This window comes from Passer domesticus, unplaced genomic scaffold, assembly GCF_036417665.1.
Source record: "Passer domesticus isolate bPasDom1 unplaced genomic scaffold, bPasDom1.hap1 HAP1_SCAFFOLD_44, whole genome shotgun sequence".
In the NCBI taxonomy this organism is placed as follows: Eukaryota; Metazoa; Chordata; class Aves; order Passeriformes; family Passeridae; genus Passer; species Passer domesticus.
The window spans coordinates 434,043-458,067 of NW_026990160.1; the positions used below are offsets into that span (position 1 = coordinate 434,043).

Genomic DNA, 24,025 nt, shown 5'->3' on the forward strand with positions numbered 1-24,025 from the left:
CTTGAGGGCCCCAAGGCCGGGGCTCTTGTGCTGCCCTGGGCACATGGGATGGCAGCAGGGGCTGCAGAGCTCTCAGCACCTGAGCCAGAGGGGAGCAGGGCACCAAGGGAGCCTCCTTTGGCCTTGGCCCAGCACCTTCCCCCATGGCTGGAGCTGAGTCCTGTGTGAGCTGCAGCTGCTGCTGTGCCCTTGGCAGGGGCTGAGGCCGTGGGGCCAGTGGCCAGAGCAGCCTGGCCTGAGCAGAGCTGTGGGGCCAGAGCCGGCTGGGCTGGGCTGGGGAGAGGCCCTTGGTGCTGCCCAGAGCTCAGGGCAGCTGGCAGAGCTTGCAGGGAGCTGGGCTGGGCTCAGAGAGCCTGCCCCAGAAACCATCAGTGTCCATCTCAGCCTGGCTGAGCGTGCAGGGGCAGGACTCAGGCCAGGCCTTGTGGGGCAGGGCCAGCGCCTGTGCAAGGCATTGAAAACAGGCAAGTGCCCCAGAGAGGAGGCTGCTCTGTGCCCTTGGGGGCACGGACAGAGCAGGGAGGGGGCCCAGGACATTTGTCACCGCCAGCCTCTGTGCCCAGCCCTTGGCAGCCCTGGCTGCTGAGCCCAGCTTTGCCCTGGGCTGAGTTTGGCTGTGGCCCAGCTCCATCCTCCTGCGGGGCTCAGGGCCTGTTCCCGGCCATGGCCAGCCCTGGCTGGCCTCTCTGCTGGCCCAGAGGCCGGCAGAGCCCGGGGCAGGGCTGTCTGTGCAGGCCCACAGGTGCCAGGGGCTGTGCAGGAGCTGGCAGAGGCTGCCCAGCAGGGAGGCCATGGGGCACAGAGCCCCAAGGCTGCTGTGGGCACCACGGCACAGGGGCCGTTCCCAGCCGCAATGCTCCTGGCCTGGGCTGGGCCTGCACAGGGGCTGGGCCACCATGGCTGGGCCAGCACAGGGCCACCAAGGGGCCACGCAGCCGCTGCCGGGGCTGACAGCAAGGCCAGGCACACACAAGCAATTGCTGAGCATGGCCTGCGCTGGCCAGGGCTGACTGTGCCACAGGCAGAGCTCAGCTGCCCTTGGGGGCTGCAGGAACAGTCAGGAGCCCAAAGAGCCTCCATGGCTGTGCTGGTGACCAAGGCTGGAGCAGGGAAATGCAGGGCTGCTGCGGCATGGGGAGGCCATTGAATTCCAGCACACACCTCAGCTCTCTGATGATCCCGGCACCATGCTGGGCCCTGTTTCACACTGGAGCAGAGCAGATGTTGATGGGACAGGAGCCCTGTGGGGCTGGCAGGGACCTGCAGCTTGCAAGGTGCTCTGCTCTCCCTCAGGTGCTCTCGGAGAAATCCAATCCCAGCTGGGCACCTCAGGGCACAAGTGGCACTGCCTGTTCATGGGCACACAACTGATGTCTGCCTGGAAAGGGGCACAGGCTTTAATACCTATTACTTTCATAATATCCTTGCAAATCTTTTTTATCTGGGTCATTGGAGTTTTGAAAAAATGGCAAAGTTTTCCTGGGAGGAACAGGAATTTCCTGGATCTCATGGATTCTTCTCCTGATGGCAGAACGAAAAATACTGATCTTCCCCTCTACTTCTGGCACTAACATTCACTCTAATATTACATGACCACCTTCCTTAAGGTGTTTTCAGCTCTGTTGTTTAAATGGCCATGTCTAACGACATCTCTTCATTTATAGCAGCTGGAGCTTTGTCCTTCCTCTTGCTCCCAGTTTTCCTCCTGCAGATGTTCTCTGGTCATTCCAATGCATCTGCCTTGACTGGCTTCATGCTTTGAGGTTCTTTGGGATACTTGGGGAGTATCCCAATCTTTCAGAAGTTTAAATACCTCCTTGGTCAACATCTTAGTTTTAGTTTTATCTTTTCTATCACCTCTTCTTATGTCTTTGTCTAAAATCCTTCCTGTATGGCAATCCTTTGTTGGTGGTGAACATGTCAGATGTTTCTGGGATATCAAAAGGAGCTGAGGAAAGTGTTTTGCTGTTTCATAAATTTTACCACATTCACATTTTTTATGTTGGTCATGAAGAGAAACCTTTATGTGCCTCTGAGTCTCACCAATTCCTGGTTCCTCAAAGGGCACAAACCTGATGAGTTGTGGTTCCCTCTCCAGTGGCTGCACTTGGACCTCCCTCCATAGCCAGAGCAGAGCTCCCTTGTCCCAGAAAGTGCCTGGCAAATGAGGGATGAAGGACACAGGACAGGCTGTGGGGATCAGGGCCAGGGCAGAGCCAGGGAGAAGAATGACTTCTGCATTTGATGGAGCTGTGCCTTCCCTTGGCTTTGTTGGCTGACAATCAATGAACATCCCTCTGTGTCTCAGGCAGCTCCTTCTCCAAGGAAAGCAGGTGGGAGCTGGAGCCAAGGAGCTGAAAGCTGCAGGTCCAGCCTGGGCTGGAGGGAGCTCAGATTTGCACGAGGCTGCTCGGAGTGCCAGGGCTTGGATGGGGGAAATGGTGGGGTGGGGGTAGGGACAGAGTCTGATTGATTGTCAGCCATGGAGGGCCTTGATTTTCATATCTGCATGAGGAGGTACTTGGATTCAATATCAATTGGAGATTGCACATATCCATTTATTAAGAGGAAAAAAACCCTAAACAGGACCTAAAAATGTTTTCTCACTGTCCTTGAAAGTAGAATGTATTCAGTTTGAATACACTCCTGAAATCAGTCTAATTAACCACAATTATTTGAAAGGTTTATTTGAAAAAATTGATTTGAAAACAACTATCCCCAGAGGCTTGGCTTGTTAAGGTGTTCTGAATGTGAATGAGCCCTGGGACACTGAATTCCTGCACTGAAGAGCTGAAGGCTGAACAAGCCTCTGCAGCAGTGAAATCCAGCAGCAGCCTCCAAGGTGCTGAGGATGTCAGCAGCCCCCACTGAGGCCATCCCTGCCCAGAGACTGTGGGGGAATGGGCAGACAAGGAGAGCGTCCCTGGGGCTGGGCCAGCAGAACTCAGAGGCACCAGCGGCTCCAGCTGGGCAATGGAGTGTGGAATGTGGCTGGGAAAGCCCTGCCTGGGCTGTGCCAAGCAGGATTGAAAAGGCCCTGACCCCCATCCACTAAAAAACTCTCTCAAGGAGACATTCAAAAGGAATTACAGTTGTTTGTGTACTCTGAGTTGGGTGCACGGGAACAATACCAACAAGAGATTCTGAGGAGCTCAAAACAACAAAACAGCCTTTACTGGCAACTTTAGAAAATCAGAGAAATTTAGTCAAAATGTTTAATGCATCATTCAATCACCAAAAAACACTTCTCAAAGCAATAACTTGCCCTGTTTGACTTCACAAACTCTAAACCTGTTCAATTTAAAGCTAGTCAGAGTTTGCAAGAGGACAAAAATAGAAGAAGTAGACACAGAAAGAGAGAAAGAAAAATAAGATTTATAGAAGCACAGACAGAGCTACCAACTCCTGGACTCTAGCAGTTCAGATGGAAATGCCAAGAGGAGGTAGGGTCAAGATGTGTGCTTGCCTTGTGGTTCAGCCTTCAATACCCCTTGGTCTTCCTGGGCCCTTCCCCCAGGTGGGACTTGGTGTCATTTGGTCACTCAGGAGCTGGGCTGGGGCTCCAGAGGTGGCTGTGGAGCATTGCCTGTGCTGTGCCAGGGACTGCAGCCACTGCTGGGCTGGGAGAGAGGCTCTGGGGGGAATGGGGTTCCAGGGCAGGGCAGTGCTCCAGGGCAGGGCAGTGCTCCAGGGCAGGGCAAGCCTGGATCTGCCCATTCCTCCCCGACACATGAAATGTTTTGAGCCAACAATCTCCTGCAGTCTGTCACAGGATGCAATGTTGGAGGTGAAATCCCAGTTCTGGCCATGGGCACCTGGAAAGGAAGGACAGCTCTTTTCCATAGGAAGGAAAGCACAGAGCCCCAGTGTTTGGAAGGCAGGTGAGAGTCTCACTAGGCCAGCCAGACTTGTCAGCAATGGCAGATTTTGTCTGGGAGCAGTCTTTGGATGTAGGGAATTTTGGAGGTGGAAGCCCAATCTCAGCCATGGGTGCCTGGAGAAGCAGGGCAGTTCTTTCCACAAGAAGGAAAGCATGGAGCCTTCCCCAGAGATTTGGGGACTGATGAGAGGTGACCCTCATGAAACCGTTGTCAGCCAGTCTTGTCCTGGCAATATTCCTATGGGAATAATCCCTAGATATAAGGAAATCTGGAGATGAAATCCCAGTTCTGGCCATGGATGCCTGCAGGAGAAGGACAGATCTTTTCCATATGAAAGAAAGTATGGAGCACCAGTGTTTCAACAGCAGAAGAGAAGAGGCCTTCAACATGCCATGGTCAGTTGGACCAGTCAGGCAGTCCATGGGAGGCCAAACCAGCCAGACCTCTTCTGTGTTGCCGTGGTTTTAAGAGGCCCTGCAGTATCACCATGGTCCCCTTGGTTCCACAGGGCCCCACAGTGTCCTAATGGTGATTTGATTCCATGGGGTCCTGCAGTGTTACAATGGTGCTTTGGTTCAATGGGGTCACACAATGTCACAATGGCTCCTAGGTTGCAGAAGGCCCGAATGTCACAATGGTCCCAACAATTCCATAAGGCCTTGCAGTGTCACTGTGGTCTCTGTGGTTCCCCAGGCCCCACAATGACACGTGACTCCTCTATTCCATGAGACTGCAGTGTTACAATGGACCTTTGGACCACGGGGTTTTGCAGTGTCACAATGGTCTCCTTTGCCTCCACAGAGTCACAATGGACCACTGATGACACCAGGCCCCACAATGTCACAATGAACCTTTGGCTCCATGCAGCCCTGCAGTGTCACAAAGGCCTCTTGCTTTCACAAGGCCCCACAAGATCACAATGGTCCTCTTGGTTCTGTGGGGACCCCCAGGGTCACAATGGTCTCACTGGTTCCATGAGGCCTCTCAGAGTCACAATGCTTTGCTTATTTCATGGGGCCTCCTAGTGTCACAATGGTCTCCATGATCCCCTGACTCCATTGTGTGTCACAATGGCCCCTTGGTTCCATGAGGCTGTGAAGTCTCTTAATGGTCTCTCCATTGTGCCATGAGGCCTTGCAATGTCACAATGGACCTTTGGCACTATAGGGTCTCACAGTGTCACTATGGTCCCTTGGTCTCACAGGGCCCCACAGTGTCACCATGGTCCCTTGGTTCCATGGGCCCTGTGCTGCTGCATTCCCCCCTCCCTTTCTCAGGCCGCCCTGCCAGCTCAGAAATGCTCCTTGGGCCTCGGCCTTGGCCAACAGCCCCTGGGCTCAGCTCCTCTGCAGCTCAGCACAAACGCTGCCTGCCCCAGGCACTGCTGTGCCCAACCAGCTCCTGGTTGCTGTAGGAGCAGCCCTGGGAACTGGTTTTGTTCCCTCAGTGGCACAACATCCCTGTTCTCACAGTGCCAAAGAAAGCTGTTGATGCCAAGTGCGGCCAGGATGAACCATTGCTGTGACTGCAGCCCCTCTCTTGGGGCCCTACAAACAGCGCTGCAAAAGGAGCCCCTTGGAGCTCTCCTGGGCCAGCGACTCCCTCTGAGTGGGGCCTCTCCCAGCCGGGAACTCTCCCGTTTGCTGCACTCGGGGATCCTGAACAACGAGGGAGCCTGGGCCGATCCCCCCACTCCTCCAGGCTCAACCCTTCACCCGCTGGGGAGATGCCAAAGCATCAACAGGGAGCATTTCCTGCCCCCAGGGGAATTTGTCACAGGTGCCTTGCACTGACTCTTTGTGTCTGTGTGCACACAGGAGTGCCTGTGCTGGGGAAATGTGGCAGAAATGCTGCTCTCGGAGGGGTTGGAGTGCCTTGCATAGCTGAGTCAGTCAGGCCTGTAAGTGAGGTTAAGTCATGAGGTCTAAGCTAAGTTAATTGCTTCTAAGAGTTGCTCTTTTGCTAATTTGTTAGGTTTAATTTAAGTTATTAGCTAAGATGACTATTGTTAAGTGTTATTCCACTGTTAAATTATTTAGTCATAGGTTATAAATGAGGTTAAGGACTGTTAATTGTTGTTCTTTTACTAAATTGTTAAGTTTACGGGAGAAGTTAAGGTTAAGGTATTAGTTAAGTCCTGTTAAGTTTGAGCTCTGTTCAGCTTTTAGATCATATTCCTTTTATCCTTGTCCTCACTGTCCTTGTGTCACACACACACACATACACAGGGACCGTTCTTAGTTCATTTCTGCTTTATTTGCCTGGATTTGGTTTGGTTTTGTTGTTGCTTTGTTCCCCCGGTGTGCCTGAAGTGTCCAGTCAGGAGCAGAGTGATTCTTGCCAAGGAACTTTGTGATGCTGTCGCTTAATATTAAATCTGGTTGTTGCTGATCTTTTCCCAGGGATTTTTTCAGCGTTCTCAAGCCCTCGTTCGTAACAGGGTGAAGGAGCCCTGGCCCAGGCTCTGGCCCTGGGGGACACAGGGAAACAGCCGGGGGGTCACTGTCCCCCTGTCCCACCTCCCACAGCCCCGGCCCCCCGTCCCCGTGTCAGGCTCTGGGGTCGATCTCATGGAACATCCTCTGGGGGAGGCTGCGGCACCAGGGGCGGGGGGACCCGGGAGGACAGGGGACCCCGCTGTGCACGAGCAGCCTTGGACTGCTCTGGGGGAGCTGTGAGGGGGGCTGGGGCAGAGTGACCTCCCCAGTGACTCACACAGCCCCTGTGATGTCACACAACCCCCTGTGACATCACACAGTCCCATTGTGATGTCACACATTCCCTGTGATGTCACAAAGCCCCTGTGATGTCACACAGCCCATTGTGATGTCACAAAACCCCAGTGATGTCACACAGCCCATTTGTGGTGTCACAGCCCTCATTATGATGTCACAGATAATGTTGTGATATCACACAACCTATCCTGGATGTCACACAGCCATTCTATGATGTCACAACCCCTCTGTGATGTGACACAGATACCCCGTGATGGCAGAACCCATTCTATGATGTCCAGCTATGATGTCACAGAGCCTACTCTATGAAATCACTGGCAACTCAGTGATGACACACACAGCTGCTCTGTGATGTCACAAAACCCCTTCATGATATCACAGGGCCAGTGCTGGGATATCAGTCTGTGATATCATAAAGCTGCTCTGTGATGTCACAGAAGATTTGGTGATGTCACAAAGTCACCCTGTGATGTCACAGTCTGTTCTGTGATTGCACACCTGGCTCTATGATGTTGCTCCATCACCTGGTGATGTCACAACCCACTCTCTTATGTCACAGAGCCACCCTCCATGACGGCAGACTCTGCTCCATGGCCTCACACCCTACTCTATGATGTCACAGACAGTTCTGTGATGTCACAACACCCTCAGTGATGTCACAAAACCCTCTCTGTGATGTCATACTGCCACTCTGTAATGTCACAGCACACACTTTGACATCACAGCCTGTTTTATGATGTCATACAGCCATGCCATGATGTCACAGCCTGCTCTGTGATGTCACAGAGAATCCCCTCTGTGATGCTGTGGCTGCCCAGTGACCTCACACAACAAACTCTGTGGTGTCATAGCCCAATCTGTGACCTCACACATTGCACTCTGTGCTGTCACACAGCCCCTTTCTGACATCACAGCTGCTCTGTGCCTCCATGACACAGCCACAGAGGTGCTGCTGTGACACAGCCCCCTCTGGGACATCCCCCAGCCCCTGCCACTGCTGAGCCCTGTCAGCTCTGCCTGTGCCCTGCTGGTGTCCCTGAGCTGCCCTGGCAGTGCCCCAGCCCTGCTGGGCTGTGCCCAGGAGCTGCTCCTGGCCAGAGCTGTCTCTCTGCAGCGCTGCCCTTGCCAGGAGCTGCCTCTGGGCCAGGAGCCCGGCCCAGCTCAGCAGCACAGACACAGCACCAGGACTTTAATCACCCTCTGGGGCTTTGCTGCTCTTTGTGTCTGCCATGGCCAAAGTGCTGCCCAAGGTGGCTCTGTCAGGGCCTTGCAGCTGCTGCCCATCCCTGTGCCCTGTGCAGCCCAGGCTGTCCTACGGTGTCCCTGCCCTGGCCTCTGTCCCTGCAGGCTGTCCTCATCCCCCGCTGCCCCACCTGGCTGGCCCCTTCCTTTGCTGACAGCTCTGCCTCCTGCCTGCCTCTGCCTGCCACACAAAGCCTTGGGCTGCTCCAGGCTCCTTCTGGGGGATGTGTTGTACCACAGCCCTGCACTGGCGAGGGAATTCCTTTCTCCTGGTGTCCAGTCTGGGCTTCCCCAGCTGCACTTGGGTTCTGCTGCAGTAAGCAGTGCAACAACTCCTCCGGGCCCCGGAGTCTCAGACCTCAGGCAGGCACCGATGACCAACAGGGAAAGGAAGGCAACAGGATGGCTCTTGGTTTAGCACTACCCAGGATTCTTTATTGTGCCAGAGCCCAAGAAAAGAAATTAAGGGGGTGGGGTCATGGGTTTAGGGGTGAAGTTTAGGGTTGGAGTCCAATAGCAGGAGGAGCAGGGGACTGCAAAGGGGTGGATCAAGGAGGACAATCAAGGAAAAAATGTAAGCTGGAGACATTGCAGTAGAACATAAACCAATGAGGGTACAGAAAAGGAAGAACATTGTGAGGCCATTCCTTATTGACCAGATGGGGTGGAGTATCTTTTCCTGGGCTTGAAAGGGCACACCCCACAGGGTGGAGAGTGGGAATCTTCTTTAAATCACACCCCTTGCCCGATGGTGGCTCTCTGGGTAGAATCCCTGCCTCCTGGGGTAGGGACACTCCACACCCTTGGTGCCATTATTTCTTTCTCTGGCTGTTTTATACAATGAAGAAAAACTCCAGCCTCTCTGAAACCACCCTTCAATCCCTTTTGGGCTGCTCCTGTTCTGTCCTCAGTCTCAACACCACTGAGCCCAGAGCCATCAGCCTCTCCCTGCTGGTTATGTGATGAGGCCTCCAAACCACATCTTGGGAGATTTTTGGGTCCTCTCCAAGGTCTGTGAAAATGGAAAAATAGTGGTCAAAGGTATTTTCTCCCAAATCTTGCAGTGACAGAACAAGGCTCAATATCTCTGAAATAAATGAGGGTGGATTTACATTTGTTAAAAGGAGGAAATATTTTAAAATTATGACAGTGGCACAAAACTGCAACTGTTTTTCCAGAGAAGTAGATGCCTCATCCTCGGAATTGTCCAAGAGCAGGAGCTTTGTGCAACCTGACCCAGTGAAACCCCCTCATCCCCAAGCACAGAATTCCTGTTGTGTGGGTTCTCTGATGTGCTGGGTGCCCTCACAAAACTTCTGGACAGAATGTCTGCTGAGGGCAGCCAGGCTGCTGCAGGGGCAGTGACCTCTCAGCCATCACCATGGCAGCCCTGTCCCCTGGGCCTGGCTCTCCCCTTTCCTCTGCCCCTGCCTTGTCTCTGCTGGCATGAAGAGTTTTGTCATTCATATCTTGTCCCCAAGGTGCTGGGGCCAATGGCTTCCCAGGCCGGCTCCTGGAGCAGAAGTGGCTTTTCAGAGCCCAGGCAGAAATGAGCCCTGAGGCAGCAGCTCTGCAGTGCTGGCCACCAGGCCGGGCTGCCAAGGGAGGCTTCTGGCCATGGCCTGCAAGCAGCTGCTGCTGCCAAGGTGCCTTTGGTGCCTCAGGCTCTGCCTGGCACAGCTCCCAGCACGGCACTCTGCCCTTGTGCCCGAGCCCTTCCCTGTGCTGGGGCTGGCCTGGGGCTTTTCCTGCAGCGGGACCTGCCCTGCTCCTGGCACAGGAAAGGCAGTTCCTGCTGGAGCAGGAGGCTCTGCCTGCAATGGGCTCCAACAACTCCAGCCAGGCCCTGTTGACTCCAAAACTGCTTCCTAAAGCAGAATATTCTAATAATTGTTATAGGTCCTGTACTGTGAAGTAAATAACCGTGGTTAAGTTCTTTCTTCTAATCATGATCAGAATCAATCAGAGCCATATGTATAAAAATATATCTGGTATTCCATCATTAATTGTATGGGACAAATTGCATTAAGGTTTAATTCCACCTGTGCAGTCTCTACACCTTTGACAAATTCTGGGGCTAGGATTGGATCCAGCTGATCCCAGTCTCCTCTCTTAAAAGGAATTCTGGAAGTCTGGGGACCCTGCAGGGATTTGAGGATCCATGGTGGCTGTTGGATGTCATTCCTCCATCTCATAACCCAGCAGGATTTTCTGTAATAAAGAAATAAAGCTTTTGCCTGAGGCTCCCACTGTGCCCATGACAGGAACCCCTGGGAGTGTCTGGGACATCCCGGCTCTTTGGCAGCCTGGGGACTCCTGCGATGTCATCGTGGAGCCCCCGTCAGTGCCTGTGACAGATCAGTGCCTTTGCAGCCCAAGATGCCCTGCAGGTAGTTTTATTGAATGCATAATTTAACTTTTGTGTTGCCTTAACACTCACAGTAAAATAAGACCATTCTTCCCATTGGTTTCTGTGTTCTTTAAATCACCCCTGTCAGCTGGCAGAACAGGTATCAGAACCTGATGAAAGCCAGGCTCTGCTGTGATCTAGCTGGGCCCCGTGGAATGCAGAGGGCCCCTGGCAGTCCATGGAACCCATGGAAGCAAGGCTCAGGTGTGAAAAAGGCCGGCACCATGGAAGCCAAGAGCCCCTCATGGAACCAGGGCTGCAGTGTGTCACCGAGGGAGGGACCTCATGGCAGCAGGAGAGCATTGTGAGGCTGTGCAACAACAGGGCACCAAGGTTCCACTGTGACTTGACAGAACCCCATGGACGTGAATGGCCCCAGATTGGGCCAAGAGACACTTCCCAGACAAAGCCCAAGGAGGGGATTTGCTTTATTCAGCCTGCTGGGTGTGCAGGGATATCTCCTCCTAACAGCGCACACAGGCAGGCAGCAGATTACAATATACAGTTACACTCTATGCATATTCATATTTCTCCTCAGAAAAGGTGAGGTTATATAAAGGATTTCTCAGTACTCATTACAATCATTAGCATACACAAGGCACAGGTGCAGTGCACACTGGTGGTGGCACTGAGGAAGGCTCTGCGTCTTCCTCAGGGGTCTTCTGATGAAGGATGGACGTCTTCATCACGGTGCCCTTTTCACCTTTCTCCTCTAGGCATGCACAGTCTCTTGTTGGCTGTTTCAGCAATTTCCTCACTGGTTTTAGCAAGCTCTGCCCTTCATTTCTGCCAGTTTTGTTCCCTATTTCTTGCGAAGTTTCATCCTGTGTCTTTAGCTTGTGGCTGAATTTTTGCAAGCGTCCATACTGGGTGCAATGTCTCTTATTCTTGCCCAAGTATGCCTGGGCACAGTGCTTTTAACCCTTTCACAGCCACAGACTGGAGAGCCACTCCTGGACACTGGGAATTCCTGCAGGTGCCTCCACCTTTGCAGCCAGTGAGGCTCCAACCTCACTGTGAGAGGCCACAGCTTTTACACTGTTAGACAAACAAGCTGACATCAGTGCTAGCGTGGGAATAACTGGTTTAATTCTCCTCTTTGGCTTCTTCCAAAGCCTGGCCACGGCTCAAGGAGGAACCAAGGGAGGTGACTTTGATCCCACAGCCCCAAACAAAGCCAGATGGGGCCTTGTCCAGTTTCCAAACACAGAAAGGTAAATCCATGTTTCACCAATGAACACATACAGAAATCATATTGCTAATAATGACTCATTAACGAGCAGATACAAATATAACATTTGGTTGGAAGGTTTATCTAAAGGTCAGCTTTGGCTCGGGGCCTGTTGTTGAGGCTTCAGTCAGGCAGGGTCTGACTAAAACAGCCCTAATTAGTTGTTATTCTCTATGTTCTTTATTACAGCCCACTTTTTCTTGAGACTGTGTCTCTTTTTAGACAAATCTCAGTACTCCATTTCCAGCACAAGGTGTCACAACAACTCTAACATGGAACCATAACACACCAAGTGCTCACACCGCAATGATCACAGTGACTGCCATGAATGCATTTCACAGCAGCCTCCAATTTGGGAGCCAATCCCACCAGGAAGAATTTTCTTCTTTCTGCCACTCTTCTCCTGATCTTTCTATCAAGGAGATCCCTGATTGCTGGACCTCAAACCCAGCACTGATAAACATCCCTGCAACATTCCTGTCCTACAATAGCCCAGGTTCCTCCCTGGCCAGCAAGCAGATAATCCAAGGCTGTGTGGTTCTGCAGAGCCCCATTTGTGTTTGTTGGAGCTCACAGGAAGTACTATTGGATATTTTCACAGCATCATTTCTTACTTCTTCTAATAATCAATTTAGCTTGTTAATGTAAATTGGGGGCAGCCGTGCACAGCCAGGGGATTCCATTTCCCCAGTGGGCCATTGTTAAGGGCATGGAGCACATCTGGGAGATGGGGTCTCCATGGGGACAGGTTCCCATCTCCTCATTTTGTCAACTGCTCTTTTAACAAACCTTCACCCATTCAACCAATGCTGCAGCTTGTAGGTGGTCTGGGATATGAAAAACCCAGCAGTCTTAATCACTGTATTTTTTACAGTAACAGACAAAGCATTCCGCATCACAGTATAAACAAATCCTATAAAAAAATGCCAATTTCATCCCTTCCTCCTTTATTCATTACACACAATTCACAAAGTTTACCACTGACATTTGGGTCTTGGCCAGTCCTTTTCTCTAGGGTATTTAGTGTTTACAGTGAGCAGCCAAAGCTGACAAATTATTGTCAGCCTTATTTCACATTATCAATTTTTAATTATACAGATATAAATATAGATTATTGTTTATATATAATTATTATTATTATATCACTTGCACAAACAAACCTGAGCTCAAGATTGAAACCTTCTTCTGTCACTCCATGTGGGAGTGTTCCAACAACAGTTTTTCCTTCAGTTAGTGCTGTTTCCAATGTGTCATTAACAAAATTCACCCTTGTCTTCCAAAAACGCAAGTTTTTTTCCTTTTTCCATATGCAATTTTTGGATGAATTTTAAGACATCCAGGGGTTCAGCTTCTTTTAACCAGCTGCCCCACTGCTCACATCTGCTCTGACCTCAGCCCACTCCAGAGCCAGCCAACTCCAATGAAGGGCTTCCCATCTGGGAATTTCTGATGGGACCGATTCCTCACATTTACATTTAAAAATGACATTTTCTTGTCATCTGGCCCGACTGTGCCAGTTTTGTTTTACCAGTGGGCAGGGTCAGCACCAAAGACACAGACTCCAACTGAAGGAATCAGTGTCATTTACTGCAGCTCAAAGCAGCAAAGGATCCCAAAAGGAGCAGCTCAGCAATGCAGCCAATCAACAGAACCAAAGATTGCAGCAGTGATTAAGGAAGATCCAGCACCTGTTACCCTCAGACTTCACCATACCCCAGATCCACACAGCAGCGGGGGAAGCTGTCCCAGCCAAGGGCTGCAGAGTCACTCCTGGACACTGGGAATTCCTGCAGCTGCCTCCAGCCACAGGTGAGGCTCCAACCTCGCTGTGAGAGGGCCCAGCTCTGACAGTGCTGAATGAACAAACTGACAGCACTTCTAGTGCGGGAATATCTGGTTTCATCCTGCTCTTGGGTTCCTCCCAAAGCCTGGCCAGGGCTCAAGGAGGAACCAAGGGAGCTGACTTTGATCCTTCAGCCCCAAACAAGGCCAGATGTCAGATTTCATGGCCCTGTCTGGCTTGCAAATACAAAAAGATCAATACATGTGTCAGCTACATCTATCACAGTGCTAATGACCATGCATATTTCATTAATGAGCAGATACAAAGATAACCTTTGGTTGAAAGGTTCATCCAGAGGCCACCTTTGGCTCAGGGCCTGCTGTTCAGGCCTTGGCACTTCAGGGTCATGGTTTAGTGCTGGGCTTGGCACTGCTGGGTGACCGGCTGGACTGGATGAGCTCAGAGGTCTTTTCCAACAGAAAGGATTCTGTGATTCCAGGATTCTATCTGCTGAATTCAGTTAGGTCCAGGTTAGCAGCACTCATTTGCTCAGAAAGTCTCCTCTTGCTCAACTCTTGTGGCCTGAGGCTTCAGCTCCTTCAGCTCCTGGTGCTAAGCTGCTCATGCTGAACGAGACGACTTGGAGAGAAAAACACAGTCCATCCAATTCCTTCTGGGACACAGGGAGGGGAGGGTGTGGAAACAGGAGCATTGTTTGGTGAGGCCTCCTCTGTGTCCTTCATGGCTTTCAGTGCTGTGAACCAGCCAAGAGCTTTCTCCAAGAGTGCAGTGAAGCAGCTATTCCTGCTCCCAGCTCTGGCTCTCTCCAGTATCTGACCTTGCTTGGCTTTGTCCCTCTTGCTGTGCCCTCTCTTCCCCCAGGGCTCGGTGGCTGCTGCCCAGGATTGTGGGACTGGCACAGATCCAGTGGTCGAGACCCTCCTTGCTGTGGCCTTGGAGCTGCCTGGGCACAGCAGCCTCTTCCATCTGGAAGCTCCCCATGGCCAGGGAGTTCCCAGCTCTGTTCCTTGCACAACCTCCAGGAGCCCAGGGCTGTCATCTCAAGTCCCTGCTGGCACTGGGGGCTCTCAGGTGCCTCAGGCTGCTGTGACACCGCTGCACACAGGAGGGAAGAGTGGCAGGGGCTGTGCTGAAATGTCACGATAGGACACAAGACAACACGATGCAGAGACGCTGTTGGTCTCAAGGCAGGGAAAAGGGCAGGTTTATTTATTTACTCCAACATTTATAGATTTCCAAACATGACAGTGTATTGGAGGATGAAAGCGCCACCTCTCCGAGGACAAACAAACAGTCCATCAAGTTTCTCCTCCTCCATAAAAGAATGCAAAACAATAAGTTGTTTACAGAAAGTGTGTGAGAAAGTTTGGTACAAGAATGCAAACATCAGAACACTTAGAAAATCTTAAAAAGTTAAGGCGACATTGAAAGTCAGCTCCATGTGCTGCTGCTGCTGCTGTGGGGTCATTTGTCCAGCCGTGTCCCAGAGTCAGGGATCAGATCCAGGCCCTGCTGCTGCTCCCTCGGGATCAGCCCCAGTTTGGGTGTTGCTGTCAGGGCCAGCAGGAGCGGTGGCTGGAGCAGCAGGTGCTGACAGTGCCCCAAGCCCTGGGGCTGGAGGGGTCCCTGGGCTGGGCTGGGAGGGAGCTGCCCCTTGTTCTCCCTCTGCCCCAGGCAGAGCTGGGCTGGGCACAAGTGAGGCAGCACAGCCACCAGGGAGCCTGCGAGTCTCTGCCAGCCCTGGCTGCTCAGAGTTTGGGCCTTGGAGCCCCAGGTGGCCAAAGGTAGCTGCTCCTGGTGCCTCTGGGTGTGACCGTGTTCAGCAGTGCTGCTCCATCAGTCTGTGCCCAGCAGTGGGGAAAAGCCTCAGCCCTGCAGGGCCAGGAGCTGCTGGGCTCTGCCAGAGCAGCTCAGCCAGCGGGAAGGGAGCTGCTCCACACGGGAACCAGGAGCAAAGGGCTGCAGCACCTCGTGCTGGGGCAGAGCCCAAATTCTGAGAGGGAATAACAGAGTTATTCATGTGCATTGCTGCATCGGCACTGAGGGTGCTGTGCCAGCAAACACAGGGTTCAAGATGTGCAACAGAATTCTGCAGCTCTTGACTGGATCAGGATGTCAGCAGTGCTGAACTCCAGCTCAGTCCAAATGAAACACTTCACACCTCTGCTCATATCTGCTAGATTTTTTTCTTCAGGGTATCCATAGAAAAGGAAACAGAGGAGGAGCCTACGTTTTCATTGTTTATCAGAAATGTATCTCATTTTGCTGTACATTTCTTTTGTAGGACGAGTTCTCTGTTAAAAACACTGGACAAAAAAGAAAAGAAAAAATATGAAAGATAAAACCAAAAAACAAATGTGTAGTGAAAATCCTTGGTAACTTTGGATTAAGAGGCAACTGATCTTTTTAAGAAGAGAAATCAGTTACTCTGTAAATGTTCTGATGGCATGGATTCATCTTACTGACGTGGGCACCCCTTTTTTAAAACATTCAGGGTTTTGTTTGCAATATTATGTTATTCTAAATTGTGATTGAATCAATAGGAAATTGAAAGATCTATTATGCATTTATGCATTACTGTGTCTGGAGTGTAAAAATATTGCAGTTGGAAATTTGGATTTAAAGTGTTGCAAATGAAAGTTATAAATCCCAGTGGATTGTCTGACAGCAGCTTTTCCTAGAGGATGTGCAGCACTCTAAGGACTTCATCAGTGGGGTTGGGGGTACTTGGACCTTTGTCCTGTGCCACTCTGAGATGTCATGGTATGGAACTTTGCCTGCCACCAGCCCAGGTCACCCTCTGCCACCAAACCTCCTTGGACCTTGTGTCGCCCAGGCAGGCACAAAGTGTTTGTGCTGCTCCCCCTTTTGCACAAACCCACAGAGAGCTGGGATTTTTCCAAATCTCATGTCTGCATTGGGCCATATTCCTAAAGAAGCAGCAGCCCATCCCAATGAATATGGCAAGTTATATGGATGGTTGTGAGCTCCACTTCCTACCTGGAAATCCTGAAACTGCTTCTGAATGCTGCTCCTTCAGCTCTTGGACATCTTCTCCCACAGAGCTGGGGAAAAAATCCCCTGGTCTCTGGCTAAAGGGTGAGTTATGCCAAAGTTGGAGCTCTGTGCGAAGTCTCTATCCATCCCTATCCTATTAATATACCAATATGAGGGGGTGTGCATGGATGTGTCTTGTACACAAAGGAAGGAGTGTGCAAGCAACGTGACTGACACTTTCACTGTCCATGTTCTCCCATACCCATGGATACAGAGACATTATGGAAACCCAGGCACACACAGACCCTTCTGTCCCTGGATACAGAGACACCCAAGAGCCCCTGGCACACACAGACCCTTCTGTCCATGGATACAGAGACGTTATGGAAACCCTGGCACACACAGACCCTTCTGTCCCTGGATACAGAGACATTATGAAACCCTGGCACACACAGAGCCTTCTGTCCATGGATACAGAGACATCCAAGAGCCCCTGGCACACACAGACCCTTTTGTCCATGGATGCACAGACATCCAAGAGCCCCTGGCACACACAGACCCTTGTGTCCATGGATACAGAGACATCCAAGAGCCCTGGCACACACAGACCCTTCTGTCCCTGGGTACAGAGACATCCAAGAGTCCCTGGCACACACAGACCCTTCTGTCTCTGGAGGATGGAGCACTGTGGGTGGGGGCGGTTGGTGGGCAGCGAGTCCCGGACAGCAGGCCAGACCCAGCTTCAGCCCTGCCAGGGCTCAGTACCAGCTCCTCTGGAATGGGAAAGCCCTTCAGCCTTGTCCCTGCCCAGAGGGGCAGTGCTGGCCTGGCAGCACAGGTTGTTTTCCCCTCAGGCTGCAGGAGATGAGAACACAACACTTGCCAGCACTGAGTGCGAGGCACAGCTCCGGGTGCTCCCCATGAACCTCAGCTCTGGGAGCACTGTCTGCCCCAAGCTCCAGGGGTGCAGTGGGAGCCCGGCTGGGCTCTGCCCTGGGGCCATCCTGCAGGGACAGCTGGAAACAGGGAGCATTCAGCTGCCACAAACAGCCAAGCCAGGGCTGCAGGGCAGCTGCTCCAGCCCGGACTGCACTGCTGTGTGCTGTGCTCTGGGGCTGGGGCTCCCCACACAGGGGACTGGACTGGTGTGCCAGAGGAGACAGAGAAGCTTCAGCTTCAGCCTCACTGAGGTGGCTGCGTGGGCTGGGAAGAGTGGGGAGGCTCAAGGGGATTCACAGAGCTCATCCTGCTGCAAGGATGAAGAAAAGGGAGTGGGAACTCAGCAGTGAGGAGAGCTGAGGGCTGGAGAGTGGCTCTGAATGACACTAAAATCCCACTGGACCTCTGAGACATTGCTGCTCCTCAGCCAGTGACAGCATGAGTCCCTAAACCTGGGGCTTGGCCTTCCTTGTGGTCAGGGGCAACACGGAAGGCCAGCAAGTAAAGGAGACTGCAATGGGCTGGGAATTCACTGGGGGAAAAAAGGGAGCAGTTGAGAAGTAAAAGGCAGGTGGGGGAGAGAACTGTTCAGAGAAGGGCTGAGCTACATCTTGAGCAAGCTGAAAAATGTCTTTTGGAGTCATCCCAGATTGATTTGATTTCAGAAGGTACTGAACAATTTTAATTTTTGGGAGGTGTCATGTTTTCCATTGGAGGTGTCCACGCTGCAAACTTGAGCTGTGTTGCCAAAAGCTCAAGCAAGTCTGTGCTGCAGGTGACACCATTTCTTCTTTGGCTGATTCTGGCCCGGTGCTGAGCTCCAGCAGAGCCCTGGCAGAGCCCAGAGCAGCCTCAGCATCTGCAGAGCCTGGCTGCAAGGAGAGAAAGCAGAAACTGCCCGTCAGCTGAGGGCACCTGTCCTCTAATCCCAGCTGCCCGCAGTGCCCAGGCCGTGCGGGCTGTGCCCAGAGCTGTGCCCAGAGCTGCCCATCAGTGCTGCCTTTGGGAGCAGGGCAGGAGGGCAGGACATGTGCCCAGCCTGCAGCCAGCCATGGCACATCCACCTGCTCAGCAGCTGCCCAGAGCAGGATGCTCCTGTGCTCGCTGCCATCTCCCAAAAGCTCTGATCCCACCCTGCCAAGCAGACGGGCACCCACCTCACGCCATCCACGGCTGGAAGAAAAGCTGGTCCCAAACGATGTCCTCAGCCTGCTCCAAGGGCACGGCCCATCCATGCCGCAGCTGGTCCCAAGCACTTCCCAATCCAGACTGGACCACCTAGAATTCAGCTTCCTCTAGAAAAAAACAAACAAATTGTTGAAAAGAGGTTAGAGACAAAAAGGGAAAAGAAGAAGAAAGGTCAAAACTCTTAGCTCTGTCAGGGCCTTGAGGAAGGCCCAACCCCTACATGCTAGGGAAAAATCCAGCCATGGGTGAGGGAGGTCCACACTTTCTCTCTTTCCCTCTGCACTGCCCCCCAAAATAACAGTGATCCCAAAGCAAACAAGGGCAGTGGAGCAGCCCAAGCCCTTCCTTGCCTGCACAGCAAAGCAGCCCCTGCACAGGTTCTGGAGTCCCACCTCTGCTCCCACCATGGGGGTTTGTGTTGGGCTGGCTGCCCCAGCCCCAGCCCCAGCCCGGGGCACGGTGGGTGCTGGGGGCTGTTGGCAGCCCCACTCCTGGTACAGCTTGTCTGGGAGCTCCTTCTTCTTCCCTGGGGTGAGACCAGGCTGTCAGGGCTCTGCCCAGGGCCCCAGCTGTCAGGGAACCAGGACAAGCAAAACCTGCTTGGATGACAGCCGCCAGGGCTGGGCAGAGCAGCTCAGCTCCAGCACAAGGGCTGCGTGTTCCCATCCCATGACCCTGGTGCAGTGACACAGGCTGGGTTCCTTTGCTTCTCATTGCCAAGGCATGTGTGCAGCTGTAACTTACTAGGGCCCTGGATCAAAGTGTGCCTGTGGCTCTCTCCCTTCTTCTATGGCAGAGGAATATCCTGCATCCAAGGATGACAGAACACCTCTTCTAATGAGGGTCTGGCCAAGGAGTGCATGGATAAACACCACCCAATCAGATTTTGGCACTCTGGGGAGAGAAACCAGAAAATGCCCGTCAGTTGGAGAAGGCTCCTGATGGCTTTGCCCCACTATTGCCATGCCCAGGCCATGCTGGATGTGCTCAGAGCTGGGCCTGAACTTTCCCATCAATTCTTGGTTTTGGGGGAGAGCAGGACATGTGCCACCTCCTCAGCAGCTGCCAGAGTGGGATGCTCCCGAGCCCGCTGCTGTCTCCCAGCACTGGTATTGCACCCATGCCCAGAGATGAGGATCCACCTGGAGAGAGCCGTTGTGGCAGTGAGAGCTGGCCCCAGCTGAAGTTCCAGCCCCTCCTGAAAGGCATCTTCCCACAGACCATCTCGTGCAGCAGGATGCCCAGGGACCAGATGGTAGCTGGCTCGCCATGGTACCAGCCAAAGCGGGTCCATTCCGGGGGGCTGTATGATGGTGTTCCTGTGGAATACAGATGGAGTTCATCAGGGGGATGCTGCTGCTCCCAGAGCCTGGCCCCAGCATCCCTGGGCGGGCGAGGGCTGCATCAGTGGCACACAGGGTGACCACTGTCCTCTCACCAGCACCTGGGACTGGTGTACAAACTTGGGATTGCAAAAGAAGCCTCTGGTGTGGGAAGGGGACAGTGGAAGCCCTGGCTAGGCCTGACTATGACATGCAAAGGAAATACCCACTGCGTGCTGGGGAAAAACCATGCCCTCATTCTCCCTGCCTGCATTGCCCCAAACATATTATAAAGGCAAGACAAACAGGGCAAGTGGAGCAGTCCAAGCCCTTCCTCTTGCCTGCACACAAAACAGGTTCCGACCTCCCTCTCTGCTACCCCCACCCACGGCTGTTTTTGTCAGGCTGGCTGCCCCAGCCCAGCCCCAGTCCTGGGCAGAATGGTGGGCAAAGGCTGCCAGCAGGGCTGGAAGATGGCTCCCCACCCAGCCCTGCTCTAAAGCAACTCAGCTGCAGATTCAGTCCCCTGAGTGGCAGCAAAAGGGAGAATCCCCACTGCCACACCCAGCTTGGGCTGTGAGATGTTGGGCCGTGAGATGCCAGGAGCGGGAGCACAGCCCTGTGTAGGCTCACCTGCAAAGTGAGTGTAGGCTGTGTCTTGCAGGTAGGTGCCACAGCCAAAGTCGATCAGCTTAGCCTGCCCGGTGGCCAGGTCAACCAGGATGTTCTCTGGTTTGATATCCCTGTGGAGGACCCCGCAGCTGGTGCAGTGCCGCACGGCCTCCAGCACCTGGCGGAACAGCGGCCGCGCCACCTCCTCGCGCAGGAACCCCCGTGCTTGAATGAAATGCAGGAGGTCCTGAGACTGCTCTGGCCGCTCCAGCACCATGACAATGTCGCTGGGGAGCTGAAGCCACTCCAGCAGCTGGACGACACCGGGGAAGCCAGTGGACACCTTGTCCTGCAGCACAACCTCCAGGGGAGCGCTGGTGCCGTCCGGCTGCGGGAGGAGCACGATGCCATCAGTTGCGCCAATGCCGGGCCAGGGCTGGGCAACCCCTCAGCCAGTCCGGGATGCTCTGCGCCCTGCGCTGGCCCCACGCCCGCTCCCCCTCGAGACGTCCTGGCGGATTCCACCCTGCCTGGGCTCGGCTCATCCCCGCCCGGCACGGCCCGGCTTCTCCCGCTGTCCCGGCTCACTCACCAGCTCGCTCCAGTGCCGGATGCGATTCCGTGGCACCCTTTTGATGGCGACCTGCAAGCCAAGGGGAGCAGCGGGCTGAGCTCAGTGCCCGCCCTGCCCAGCCCCATCCTCCTCCTCCTCCTGCGCCCCCTCCTCCTGCGCCCGCCGCCGGCCCCGCCGCTCACCGGGGCGCCGTCCGAGAGCCGCGTCCCCGACCAGACGCTGCCGAATCCGCCGCGCCCCAGCAGGGAACCCAGGCGGTAGCGCTGCTGCAGGGCCTCCTGCGCCTTCCCTGCGGGCGGGACGCGGCTGTCAGCGCTCGGCCCGGGGCCAGCAACGGCCCCCGAGCGCCCCTCACCCGCCCCGGCCCGGCCATCCCCCGGCGTTCGCTCTTTGGAACGCGACACGGGAGGCTCGGGGCCGGCGGCTGCGCTGCCGAGCGGCGGAGCTCGGGCCGGGCAAGCCGCAGCGGAGGCGGCGGGAGAGGCAACGCCGCCTGTGTCCTCCGCGGGCCCCGGGAGGAGCCGGGGCCGGGGCCGGGGCCGGGGCCGGGACTGGACCCTGCGTCGGGGTCGGGGTCGGGGCCGGGGCCGGGGTCGGGCCAGGCGGAGCCAAAAGCCGGCGATGCCGCCCCAGCCCCAGGCACAGATCCCCGCCCAGCAGCGCCAGCGCCAGCACGGCCAGAGCCGGGCTGAGGCCAGGCGGCGGCGGGACGGGCGGGGGCGGGCACGGGGCAGCCCCGCCCGGGGCCGGGGGCGGGCCGGGGGCATGGCCCGGCCCGGCACGGGGAGAGGGAGGCGGGGAGAGGAGGGGAGACCGGGAAAGGGAGAGCGGGAGAGGTACGGGGCAGCGGGAGAGGGAGAGGAGAAGAGACTCTCAAGTTTCTGCTGCCGCTGCTGCTGCCGCTGCTGCTGCTGCTGCTGCTGCAACTGAAGCTCCGGGGCCGTTTGTCCCCGTGTCCGTTTGTCCGTTGCCCGCTCGCCCCCGCCCCGAGCCCCACGTTCCCCGAGGGCAGCCCCTGAGCCTCTGCAAACACGGGAACTTTGCCGAGTTCAGCCAAGACCCAGAGTCTGGACTCCTGCACAGTGGCTCAGGAATCCCCTTGGTCCCTGCTGTGCATTGTCCCTGCTCAGGGTCAAACACTCCCAGAGCGCATTCCCCGAATGCAGAATTTGTACCTGACCCAAGCACTGCACTTACCTCTCCAGCATTGATTTCCAAGAAAAACAGGGGAAGCCAAACTGTGTGTAGGTCATGGTATCTTAAAATGTCTAAAACTTGCCAACTCATGGATCTTAGAAGTGAGATCTGTTTGGAATTAATGGGATGGACAACTAGTGCAAGATGGAAAAGGGGAACATAAAAATAAATCGAGAAAAACGTCTTGAATTGTTTCAATTTTCATTTAATTTCTTAAAAGCTCTTTCAGTTTGTCCAGAATCTTCTCCTCAGTCCTGTTTGCTTTTTCCAAGAACCTTTCCCAGAGAACGAGGTGCAGCTTCTGTCACAAGGTGTGCCACCAACTGCAGCTTTCCACATTGTGGGTGCAGCACAACACTTGCAGCAAAGCAGGGGAAATATTTGAAGAATTTGACAGCTTGTTCTTTTCTTTTCCTTGTGGGCTGGGCGGTTGTGCCATTGGTAAGGTTTTCATTGTTACTGTTCTACCCTAAGAAAACATGACAGGCTACCAAGAACTCTTAGGGAATGCAAGCCTGACTGAATGCAGAGAAACAAACTCTAGAGCCTGCAGCCAGAAGTGGAGAGCTGTGTGATAATCATTCCAACACCCCCAAGGACATCTTGAAAGTGATCTAGAAGATGAAAATGGGCTGACAGGGAGTTTGTTTCTGTCTTCAGTCCAGATTCTTCTACATCTGAAAACAATTCCACAGTCTCCATCTAAATCAAGAGTACAATCAGTTCATGAAAAGCACCAGAACAAACTGTACCTCTCAGGAGATGACTGAAAGAATCTGAGAAGGGAAAATGCAGGAGGAAATGCATTTCTCAGCACTGCAGTACTTGCCTACCTGAAACCCTCCTCCATTTCCTCTGCATGCCTGGATCTGTTGGTGTCAGTTCTGTATTCGGTGGTGCCTCCAGCCCTGAATGCCCTCATCTACAGCCTGAGGAACCAGGAGCTCAAGGCTGCAGTGAGGAGACTGATGACTGGACATCTTAGGAAGCATTAAACTGATTGCCAATTTCGGCAAATCACTTGTAATAAAAGTCATCTTTTCTAGCTCTTTTGGTTTGGTTCTTTGATTTCCCTGTCGTTTTCCTTTTTAAATATTCTTCCTAAAGCTAGACGGTTGTTTCTGCCATCTCTGACTTTGTTTCTCTCCACCTTCCCTGTGGCCACAGACTGTGACAATGAGGGGCTGCAGTCTCAAAGGTTTTAAAGGAACTAAAGGATCTCCCAGCAGAGTTTTCTCCAGAGATCCCCCTTGTGTTGCCTTCTCTGGAGCTGCAGCAGCAATGTCGGTGTGCAGAGCTGGGGCAGATCAGTGCTGGCACAGCAGCTGTGCCCAGCAGCAGCAGCAGCACTTGGTGCTGCCAGTGCTGCTGCCGTGGCCCTGCCCCGCTGCCCTGGTGGCCCTGGTGTTGCTGCAGGGCCTGAGTGCTCTCGGGGCCGGGCACAGTCCTGGGGGTGGCAGTGCCGGGGCTGCAGCAGGGACAGGCCATGGGCACTGCTGGGGCAGCGCTGACGCCTCAGGCCAGGCCCTGGGGGCTCCAGGCTCCTTGCCCAGGCTCTCTCAAGAACACAGCCAGGCCAATGCTCAGCACAGAAAAGCCCCAGGGTGAGCAGCCCCAGGCTGGCCGTGGGCAGGCTGGGGGCAAACAGCATGGCTGGGGCTCTGCAAGGGCCCTGGGGGAGACGGGAAGGAGCAGCAGAGCAGGGGCTGATCCATCCCCAGGGTGCTGCACAGCCCAGGGCAGCGTCCCAGAGCATCCTCATGGAGCTGCCAACAACATCCCCCCTCTGCAGCCCTGGCCTCTCCCCCAGCTCACAGAGGTGCCGCATCCTTGCAGGCACAGCCACGGCAGCACTGGCTCAGGAGCCCCTGTTTGCATTGCACAGAGCAGGCA

The 24,025-nt window shown here is 54.0% G+C and overlaps 1 protein-coding gene across 1 annotated transcript; it reads right to left on the reverse strand.

The window, feature by feature from the left end:
- Positions 1–18,408: 18,408 nt before the first annotated feature.
- On the reverse strand, positions 18,409–21,308 carry LOC135292688 (serine/threonine-protein kinase pim-1-like). Its single transcript, XM_064406792.1, has 7 exons — positions 21,291–21,308; positions 21,118–21,219; positions 20,954–21,004; positions 20,383–20,749; positions 19,570–19,746; positions 19,172–19,321; positions 18,409–18,534 (listed from the first exon to the last, which is right to left on the reverse strand). Exons 1-6 carry the CDS (start codon positions 21,306–21,308, stop codon positions 19,215–19,217), a joined length of 822 nt encoding a protein of 273 aa, XP_064262862.1. The 3' UTR covers positions 18,409–18,534; positions 19,172–19,214.
- Between the last annotated feature and the right edge of the window lie 2,717 nt (positions 21,309–24,025).